We start from the raw sequence: 11209 nt of genomic DNA on the forward strand, positions 1-11209 counted from the left end.
ACATCCATATAATTGCTCTCTCTCCCTCTCCTTTCCATCTACCTACCCCCTTTTCTGCAAATCATTCTCTCCCTCTCCTTATGTACAGAACATACACACATATGTCCATTTATGCATGTGTGTCATTATTAACAGTATGTGTGTTTTCCTGAGCCATTCATCCATCTACCCGCCTAATTCCGATTCTACCAACCATCTCCTTTATAGGAAACCAAATTATTGGGTCCTTCTAGGATCACCTGAGGCATTTAAGAATTTATTTTGTTTTAAATTAATGTATTTATTTTCCAGAAAGAACACAACCGGGGGAGGGACAGAGAGAAAGAGAGAGAATCTCAAGCAGGCTCCTTGCTGCTAGTGCTGAGCCTGACATGAGGTTTGATCCCATGAACCGTGAGATCATGACCTGAGCCCAAATCAAGAGTCAGACATTTAACCAACTGAGCCACCCAAAGTGCCCCGAGTCACCTGACGCATCTGATGGCCATGTCTTTTTAGTCTACTTTTAATCTGGAAAATTTCTTTGGTCTGCCTTTGAGATCTATGGCCTTGACATTCTGAAAGTACGCTGGTCAGTTATTTTGTAGAACAGTCCTCAGTATGACTTTGCCCGTTTCTTTGCAGCTGGAGTCAGGTCACGTGCTCTTGCAGGATTACCACAGAAGCGACGCCATCTTGTTTTCAACTCATCATGTTTGGGAGCATGTGGTGTTGACTTGTAATTTTAATTTGGATCATCTGATTCAAGATGAGGTCTGGTAGTTTTCCCCATTTTTAAAGTGACAATTTCCACCCCCTTTGTAATTCATCAGTTAATTGGGGGGAGACGTTTTGAGACTATGCACATTTCCTGTTTCTCGGTGAAGTTTCACTCCCCAGTTTTAGCATCCATTGATGATTTGTGCCTGAAATAGTGCTTATTATGGTGCTCCTCAGTCAGTGCTTTTTATGCTTTTGGCATCTCTTCTGTGTTTGTTAGTTGTTTTTCTATTAGGAAGACCTTTCCATTCTTCTTGACTCGTGCCAGTATGTATTTATTTAGTTATGTAAACATGGACTCATGGATTCTTATTTAATGGATTATGATCTTTTACCCTCCTGTGAAGTAGACTGTTTCCTTTATGCTTACTGTTCTCCTAATGCATCTACTACCCACCCCCGACTGCTGTCACCAGAGCTTCGTGTTGTGTGTGTTTGAATTTTGCCCCTAAAGAGTCCACCATTTAGTCCTTTTTTTAATGTTTATTTTTGGGAGAGAGAGAGAGAGAGACAGAGTGAGAGGGAGACACAGAATCTGAAGCAGGCTCCGGCCTCTGAACTGACAGCATAGAGCCCGAAGCGGGGCTTGAACTCATGAACCGCGAGACCATGATCTGAGTTGAGGTCAGACGCTTAGCCGACTGAGCCACCCAGGTGTCCCTACATAGTCTTTTTGGTCTGTTTTTCTTTTTGTTCAACCTTGAGCTTCGCCTTTAGTGGGATATAGCTGTGGTTTATTTGCTCTCTTGCCCTAGTAGTATCCCATTTTTTTTCCACTTAACCCATTCTATTCTTGATGGACATGTGGGATGTCTCTAGTTTTGCTATGATCTAGAGTACTGTTTTGCATACTTTAGTACATGTCTTTTGTGCACATGCATTTCTGTTGGCAATTTACCTTGGAGTAGAATGGTCCCTTGTCATTAGATGCTACTTATCACTTTTCCCAAAATGGTCGGTGCGCACATTGGTACAACTGTCAGCTTGAACATTCCCGTGGCTTCATGCCTTAATATGTAGTGTTCTAAAGCTCATCTGTTTAGTTTTGAGTGGTAGAGACTCAAAATCTATCTCTAGTACTCTTTCCTCGACAGGGCATTGCCTTCAATTTCTGTCCTCCTCTCTCTCTCAGGCTGTCTGTTCATAGTCTCCAACCTTTCAGAGGGTGGGCAGACACTTTGGGAGAAAGCATCCCCACTTGATGGGATCATCTCTCTACTTCTCTCCTATCTTAACTCTGTAAATCTTTTTTTTAATTTTTTATTTGTTTTTTTAAATTTGCATCCAAGTTAGTTAGCATATAGTGCCACAATGATTTCAGGAGTAGATTCCTTAATGCCCCTTACCCATTTAGCCCATCCCCCCCCCACAACCCCTCCAGCAATCCTGTTTGTTCTCCATATTTAAGAGTCTCTTATGTTTTTGTCCCCCTCCCTGTTTTTATATTATTTTTGTTTCCCTTCCCTTATGTTCATCTGTTTTGTATCTTAATGTTCTCATATGAGTGAAGTCATATGATGTTTGTCTTTCTCTGACTTCACTTAGCATAATACCCTCTAGTTCCATCCACATAGTTGAGAATGGCAGGATTTCATTCCTTTTTATTGCCGTTAACTTTAGAGCTCAGCCAGTTTAACAAGGCCATAAACAGGCATGCCCCTATATTTTCATAAGCTTGAACAAGTTCTCCTCAGGAGGAGACAGGTCCATGCTACTCCAGAAGCTGGTTGTAGGAGACAATGTTAGCTGACCACTCTCAGAAAACTCAGAAATCATCACATAAAAATTAGAATGTAGAAGATTTTAAACTCATATTTAAAAGCCTGACTTACCAGATAATATATAAATATATACATACAAAGAAGGAAAGGTGTGTGTGTGTGTGTGTGTGTGTGTGTGTATGTATGTGTGTGTGTATAATCTGTACCCAAAAGATTAGGTGCTTTTCAAAACATATCTGTAAGTTAGTTCAGCTTTATACTTAAGTGATCCCAATGGACATGGAGAAATCCTAAACCAATAATGAAGGACTGACATTACTATCGAACACACACAGTGACTACAGTCCACTGCAAGTAGAAATCATTAGTCCACGTACATTTAAAAACCGAAGAATTACTTGTAAGTAACAATTATATTAGAATAATATCAACGGAAGGGCACCTGGGTGGCTCAGTTGGTTAAACATCCAATTGATTTTGGCTCAGGTCATGATCTCAAGGTTTGTGAGTCTGAGCTCTGCATCAGGCTCCATGCTGACAGTGCAGACAGAGCCTGCTTGGGATTCTTTCTCTCTCTTCCCCTCCCACACACTCTCCTCAAAATAAACGTTTTTTTTTTTTTTCTTAAAAAAAGAAGAATATTAATGGAAGTTAAAAAAAAAAAAAAAAACTTAGACCATATAAGTAGTATGTATCAAGACCTGTATAAAACAGCAAACTAATAACAATGGGGGACTCCTGGCCCTCGGTGAATGCATTGGGAATGAAGTCTAAATTTTAATGCGCTAAGAACAGAATGAACCAAAATAAAGTAGGAGGAAATAACAAAAAGCAGAAACTAAACAGAACAACAAATCTGAAGCCAAGAATATTAAAACTTGAGGTTATCAAGTGTGAAGAAAAGAGGCCAAAAGAGGCTTGACAACATTAAGAACAAGGAGAGTTCATGATTAAGATTCCTTGGAGGCTAAAAAAAATATTAGGAGAACACCATGGTCCAGGGGGGTGCTAGTAGATCTGAAAACTTGAAATTCAGTTTTTAGAAAGAGAAGTAATTAGCTGGTTAGTATTGTGAATTATAGGAAAAATGATTGCAACTGAAAAAAAATGCAGATAATGCATTTGATAGAATTCCACATTTCTTATGTGAGAAGAAAAACTCATTTAATCTAGAATAAGAATTTCCTGGGGTGCCTGCGTGGCTCAGTCAGTTGAGCATCCAACTTTGACTCAGGTCATGATCTCACGGTTCATGAGTTCGAGCCCCATGTCGGGTTCTGTGCTGACAGCTCAGAGCATGGAGACAGCTTTGGATTCTGGGTCTCCCTCTCTCTGCCCCTCCCCTGTTCTCTGTCTCTGTCAAAATAAACATTAAAACAATAATTTCCCTAATCTGATTAAGGATATTTGCCAAAAAAATCTTGCTGAAGGCATCATCATGGTAAAAATAATATATTGAGGATTTTCTCATTATAGTCAGAAAGCAGCAAGCAGTAATGGCTCTTCCTCATGGCTCTGTGTCCTGCTGGAGGTTTGAGCACATGTAGGAAACCTTGCTCTGCTGCCTGCGAATCTGGTGGTTCCCATAACTCCTGAGCGTGTTTGCTTGGAGTTAAGATGGGGATACTAGTATTCATCTCAGTAGGTTGTTGAGGAATTAATTGAGTTGAGTACAATGCTTGGCAAGTGCTTCTCACATAGTCTGCAACTGGAAGTGGTGACTGTCCTGAGAATGGTATGCTTCAATCTGTGTTTTAACCCTTCCTTGATAACTTCATGATAAACTCCTAGAAACAGAATAACCAGGATGTACAGACTTTGCAAGTTCAAACAATCGATGTGTATCACCTGTGCCTGGCTCCCAGACTCTCTTCTACACACTTTACAATTATTTAATGTAACAGGATTCCAGACCTTTCACAGATCAGCTATTGAATAAATGGACTCTGCTTTATCAGTGTTCCACCTAAATATCTTCCTTGATATTTCTCCTGTCCATTGCTCCTGTCACTGTGGTTGCATCTTGGACAGTTTCATCTTTGCTTTCTTTCAAGGTCCTTTGTGTGCTGTCCAGTGACAGGAAAGACCTGTATGATGGCATTAAAAAATACCTGTGCGTCAATTGCCCCATCCCAAGCCAGTGTGTGGTGGCACGGACCTTAGACAAACCCCAGACACTGATGACCATTGCTACAAAGATTGCCCAGCAGATGAACTGCAAGATGGGAGGAGCCCTCTGGAAGGTGGAAACAGGAGTATGTTGGATTTCTTTGCCTTCTCTTTATTTGAGTTGTTTCATTGATTTCGCTAAGACTGTATTTGACTCTCTTTAACATGTAATTGCTTAATTTTGCTCACGTTTTGTCCTAACTCAATGGACTCCCTTCTTAAACCTTTCAGTTACGGAATGCAATGTTCGTCGGTATTGACTGTTTCCACGATATTGTAAATCGACGGAAGTCCATTGCAGGCTTCGTGTCCAGCGTCAATCAGGAATTAACGCAGTGAGTGGGCTCTGGCAGACATGGTTCAGTTGGCAGCTGGCTGGACAAGCAGGAGAGTGGGCGTAACTAATGCTCGTTAGCAAGGTCCACAGACAATGTGTTCTTAGCCACCTTGTACTGCTCCTCTTCTGGCAAGGTTATGCTCCAAAAACATTTTGTGTGGAAGCCTCTGTATGATTTTTCTATAGCTGTGTAACAAATGATGACCAATATGGCAGTTTAAGATGACACTCATGTGTCTGCACGCAGGTCCGTGGGTCAGCCATCTGGCACCACATGGCTCTCAGGTCCTCATAGGGCAGAGGTTAAAGTGTCAGCCAAGCCACATTCTGGTCTGGAGAATCCAAGGGCACGTCCTTTGGGCAGAATTCATTTTTTTTGTAGACCAAGGACAGAGGTCCTCATTTTCTTGCTGGCTGCCACCTGCCGGCCAGTCTCCATTCCTAGCATTTCATCCACATTCCTTCTTGCACGCCCTGATCCCCCAGAGCACCTTGAGTCCTTGTTCTGCTTCAAACCTCTCCTTCTCCTCAGCCATCAGCCAGAGAAAACTCTCTGCTTTTAAAGGGGCTCATGAGATTAGATACAGTCCATCTGGAAAATCTCCTTATCATAAAGTCAACTGTGTCACAGGACATAATCACGGGGCAATATCTCCTGATAGTCACAGTCCTGGGGATTAGGACAGGTAGGATTCTGCCTACCAAAGGCTCTTATCAGTGGGTCTCTGCATGGGGACTATCAGCCACGGGAAAGAACTGAGGGTGTACATGGGGAAGACCGACTAGGAATGCAACCAGTAACCCATAGATATGGGATGTTGTCTTCATACGTTCATATATAAGGCACCTGCCAAAGAAGACCTGCTTCCATACCCCATGCTTCTCCTTTGCTCCAGGAACACTTCTGTTTTCTGGGCTTAGAACAGAATCCACCTTTAGATGAGTTTGCACACACTTTATAGTTTCCTGAGCATTAGGACATGTATGACCGTCACAAATCACTGCTATGTTTAATGATGAATGTGACCCACTAGGTATAATTCGAGAGTTTTCTTTTGAGGATCCATCTTTATTTTCATAAATGACCATTTTTTTCCCAGTCATACTCTATTTCCATACGGTAACATTGTTTTGTTTTTTTGTGTGGGGAAGGGAATTTGAAAATAATGGGGAGGAAATTAAGCTTTCATTCAGTTCATAGATAATTTTCAAAATTTTATTTTGAGAGAGACAAAGTGAGCAGAGGAGGGGCAGAGAGAGAGGGAGAGAGAATCCCAGGCAGGCTCCATGCTGTCAGTGCAGAGCCTGACACGGGGCTTGAAACCATGAACTGTGAGATCATGATCTGAACCAAAACCAGGAGTCAGATGCTCAACCGACAGAGCCACCCAGTGTCCCTGGTTCAGAGAGCTTTTTGAGCACTTGCTATGTTCAAATGCTGTGAAAAGAGCAGTGAAAATGTAGTGCCCAAAAGCATCATCTCTTCTCATAGAATGTAAATACCGAAAAAGAGGCAGACAAACAAATACGTTGTATCATGTCAAGTTATTGTAATACTTTGAACTAATTAAATCACAGGGGATAGAATACTGAGACCAGAGGTGCCTGGGTGGCTCGGTTGGTTAATTATCTGACTCTTGATTTTGGCTCAGGTCATTATCTCATGGTTCGTGAATGGGGAACTTGATTAGGATTATCTCTCTGCCTCTCTCTGCCTCTCTCTGCCTCTCTCTGCCTCTCTCTCTCAAAATATTTACAAAAGAAAAAACAGTAACATTGAGACAACTATTGATCTATTGGGACACAGTCGAGTAGCTATTACCATTCCAAAGCAGATTGCTCCTTCAAAGCAGATTATTATGGATGAACCATTGTTTAAGGCATCAGCCTGGAAGCAGGAATCTCCAGGAAAACAGTCTATTTATTTTGTAGTGTCCACCAGTAGGTGAGATAGCAGTAGTCAGCACTTTGAAAGTATGAATAATTTGTAGCAATGTTAATCAATGCTTCCATTCTATATCACTATTTGTGTCCATTCAGAATATTATTAAATGCCTAAGATACCAGAAGAGACTAATGCTTTGATCTCTGCAGGGAAATAAAAGAATGGATCCTCAAATGGATCCTCAGCTACTGATAGTGACTTTTTTTTTTTTGGAAGTCCTAGATTAACTCAGCATCAAAATGATGAAATCTTAAGAATCCTATTTGCCAAACTAATGGCTTATGTTTCTCCAAACAGGTGGTTCTCTCAGTGTGTCTTCCAAGAAGCGGGGCAGGAGCTTGTGAATGGGCTGAAAGCCTGCTTGGAAGGTCAGTGTCCCCTGGAGGATGGAGTGCCTGACTTTATAGTTGTATATACTAGTTGGCCATTAGTGGAGAGATTATCCCCCAGGAGATTTTTGGCAATGCCTAAAGACACTCTTGGTTGTCACAACTGGGATGGAAGTGCTACTGGCATCTAGTTAGTGGGTAGAGACCAGGAATGATGCAGAAGACAGCAACACACCTACCGTCACCACCACAAAGAATTACCTGGCTCAGAATTTCAGTAGTGGTGCTGTTGAGAAACCCTGAGCTAGCCTGAAGACCTAAAAGCTGTGAAAGTGTCCTGGAGGCTACAGTGTTGAAAAACTGAACCTAGGAGTTGTTACAAATAGCGGTGGCCAGTTTGTTCCCAGTTACTGTCTATTTATCTGTGTTTCTCGTTTCCTTTCAGCTGCCCTGAAGCTCTGGTATAAACATAATCTATTTCTGCCACAATCCATCATTGTGTATCGGGATGGAGTGGGGGACGGTCAGCTTCAAGCACTGATTGAACACGAAGTACCACAGATTCGGTCCTCCTTAAAATCTGTTTACGGCGACGAGTCTAAGTATATAAGTTGTAAAATGCAGATTTTTTGATATTCTGCTCCACACCCAAGCCAAGAGTGCAGAGCAGAACTGGAACATTCCAGATTGTGTTCTTCCTTTGGAGCCCCCATGAACTTTCCTTTTTCCTAATCTCCCTGCCACCCTTCATGTAGTGGGGGCTTCTTAACCTCAGATATTCATTAAAATCCATGAACGTAGCTGGTCGATGGTTCGTGTTTATGCAACTCCTTTCTTCTGGAGTTGTGTCAGTCGAGGGCTGGAGAATTCCTCTCAACTGCCTCCTCTGGCCTCATCTGTTTGTGGGTGAATCCTGGTGCCCAGCATAGGTAGGAGGGGTCCTGACCTTGTGAAGAAGTTCCTCCCCCTATGATGTGGGTGGCTGTGAATAGGAACCTCTTTTACTGCTTGAGTCGGGCACACAGAACTAGGACCGTAAAATTGGGGTGTGTGGGGAGCAGTCTTTTTTTGTGTGGTGTTTCAACCTCTGAATGCTTCTGAGATTATGGGGCACACCTAGTGACACCAATCGTAACTCTTAAGGGTCCGACTAACTGTCGTTGTGGTGAAGAAACGAATAAATACCAGATTTTTTGCTGAGTATCAAGGAAGACTTCAAAATCCACTTCCAGGAACGGTTATTGATGTGGAGGTGACCAAGAGGCAATGGTAAGCCATCCCTTTATTTATTTAAATAAATGTTCCCTTTTATTCAAACAGAAACGTTATTTTTTTTCTTCTAAAAAAAGGTTTGCATGGTTTGGAGAAGAAAGAATTGACCTAAAGATGGTGAAAAAATTATATAAACAGATACACATGGGATTATAGAGGTTTCTGTCTTCAGTTGTCTTCTCCTAGAATTTAAATATGCTTACCATTCTGAGATTCTTCAGTTGTTGGGAAGGATGGCAGGACTCCTGGTCAAATGGAGACTCATCCATTCTGCCAAATGAAAGAACTATGCAGAACCCTGAATGGGAAACAAACAGGACCTTCATAGCATCAGACAGGGAGAAACATAGTAAGATTAAGGAAGGACAAACATCGATCAGTCTAGGAGAGGGCAGGAAAAGAATGAAGAGAAAAGCAAGTGGAAAGAAAGTAAGATCAACACCAAGCAGAACATAGTACACATAAAAACCCGTGAGCTACAAGAAGTTGATGAACCTTGCCATTTCTATCATTGGGGACTTTGAATGGATTCTGGTGACTTTCTGGGAAGAGGAGAAGGTGTTCATCCCTGGAACTCTAAATTCAGTGTCCCTACGATCGTATCCAACATGCCAACTTCAAGTTTCTGCATCTGGGCATCAGCACAGATGCTTTTGTAGAAATCATGAGAGCATTATTACTTGTTTGCTTGTATTGATGGTTGCACTGCCCTTTGTAGACTTGCTTTCCCCAATCATTGCTCAACAGTCAGGCAGGCTTCTAAATGTAAAGGAAACTCTTGTCCATAGAATGGATTTCTGTCCATTCACGTCACGTCAGATACTAGGTTTGCTACGTTGTTTTTTCTTTCTGAAAATAAGCTGACATGCTGTATTCCTGTGTTGTGTGATTCCAGGTATGACTTTTTTATCGTGAGCCAGTCTGTGAAAGATGGTACTGTCACTCCCACTCACTATAATGTTATCCATGACACCGTTCACTTCACCCCAGATGGAATACAGTGTCTAACTTACAGACTATGCCACATGTATTATAATTTGTCAGTAAGTACTTTTTTTGATATGGATTTTCCTATAGATCTGTAAAATTGTTCGAAATTAAATCTATACTTTCTGAACCTTTGAATTGGTATCTCTGAAAAGTTACATTTAGGGAAAGTAGACAGAAGCTTAATTTTTTTTGTTGTTGTTCTTCTTCCCACTAAAGGGTGTCATTCGAGTCCCTGCTCCTTGTCACTATGCCCATAAACTGGCTTACCTTGTGGGCCAGAGTATCCACCAAGAACCACACTATTCCCTGGCAAGCCGTCTCTTTTACCTGTGATCCACAGAAGAGAGCCTGACGACTTGTTGAAAGCCACCATTTGTGAACTTATTTTTCCTTTTTAAGCTGTCCTTCTGAGATCCTTTCCTCGATGCAGTTTTAAATTATAATCATTATTGGTTAGACATGAGGGTTCAGAGTGGCACATGCTTTGGGCAATACTACCACTGACTGAACATGACCCTTCTATTTTCCAGGCAGGAAAATGGGCTGTGAGGGTTTTGTCTTGCAACCCACCTTTGAAATGTGTTACAGTGACTTTATGATTGACCATGCCTGAACACTTGGTGTTCTGAGCAAGTTACTGTACTCAGTGTAGTGGCTGGATGTTAGTCACGTGCACAGGTAGATTGTACTTGGAAAATAAAGCTTTTTGAAACACTTAGTTCTTAAAGAACAGCAAAGCTCTAAAAAAAAAAAGGCAAAATTAAATGGGGATTTATTTGTGTTAATTAAAATTTTGTATGAAAGAAATAACATGTATGTGGTATCGATTACTCTTTGGACTGGGGTGGAAATTTGAAATGTATCTCTGGTAGAGATGTAATGAGGAGAACCTTTTGCTTTAAGAGTTGACAGCTTAGCGGGGCGCCTGGGTGGCGCAGTCGGTTAAGCGACCGACTTCAGCCAGGTCACGATCTCACGATCTCGCGGTCTGTGAGTTCGAGCCCCGCGTCAGGCTCTGGGCTGATGGCTCGGAGCCTGGAGCCTGTTTCCGATTCTGTGTCTCCCTCTCTCTCTGCCCCTCCCCCGTTCATGCTCTGTCTCTCTCTGTCCCAAAAATAAATAAAAAACGTTAAAAAAAAAAAAAAAAAAAAAAAAAAAAAAAGAGTTGACAGCTTAGGAACATCAAAATGCTTTGTCACTTTTTCCACAAAGAAGCAAAATGAAGAGCTCTATTAGCACTTCTGACTAATTCATTCTCTTGTGCATGTTCTAAGTGGGACATTATTGTTAACTGGACTGTAATCAAAAGGGTCCTGAGTAATTTGTTAAAATGAAGCTATTGTGTCTTTCTCGAAAACAGATACTTTTTTTCTCTCTCTTCCCTTAAAACTATCTTTAAATAGATTCAGGAAATATGTGAAACTTTGTTGTTGTTTTTTTTAAATATTCCTACATAGAATCATATTTTGGGGAGCAGTAAGGAGTTGATTTGTTTCAGACATAACAAAAAAGGATATGTTTAAAAACAATAGAATTTCTTTGATCATAAGTTAATCAGTTTAGGTTTGCAATTTGAACCAGTTTTCTAAGAAATAAAATTAAAACAAAAGTCATTTTGAAATATATTGTAATCCAAGTAATAGCTTACCTAGCAGGATTGGCAATAATGATAAATAGAATATAGAGG

At 41.1% G+C, this 11209-nt stretch overlaps 1 protein-coding gene across 1 annotated transcript in view; it reads left to right on the forward strand.

Moving 5' to 3' along the window:
- Window positions 1-10433, forward strand: part of LOC132664966 (piwi-like protein 1) — a 29183-nt gene extending 18750 nt beyond the window's left edge. The window contains exons 14-20 of the mRNA XM_081790850.1: window positions 4535-4735; window positions 4881-4984; window positions 7229-7299; window positions 7706-7856; window positions 8404-8529; window positions 9428-9575; window positions 9739-10433. Of these exons, the coding sequence (XP_081646976.1) occupies window positions 4535-4735; window positions 4881-4984; window positions 7229-7299; window positions 7706-7856; window positions 8404-8529; window positions 9428-9575; window positions 9739-9855 (918 nt within the window). The 3' untranslated portion in view covers window positions 9856-10433. The remainder of the gene's footprint in view (window positions 1-4534; window positions 4736-4880; window positions 4985-7228; window positions 7300-7705; window positions 7857-8403; window positions 8530-9427; window positions 9576-9738) is intronic.
- The last annotated feature ends 776 nt before the right edge of the window (window positions 10434-11209 follow it).

This window comes from Panthera onca, chromosome D3 (genome assembly GCF_046562875.1).
Source record: "Panthera onca isolate mPanOnc1 chromosome D3, mPanOnc1 haplotype 2, whole genome shotgun sequence".
Classification (NCBI taxonomy): domain Eukaryota; kingdom Metazoa; phylum Chordata; class Mammalia; order Carnivora; family Felidae; genus Panthera; species Panthera onca.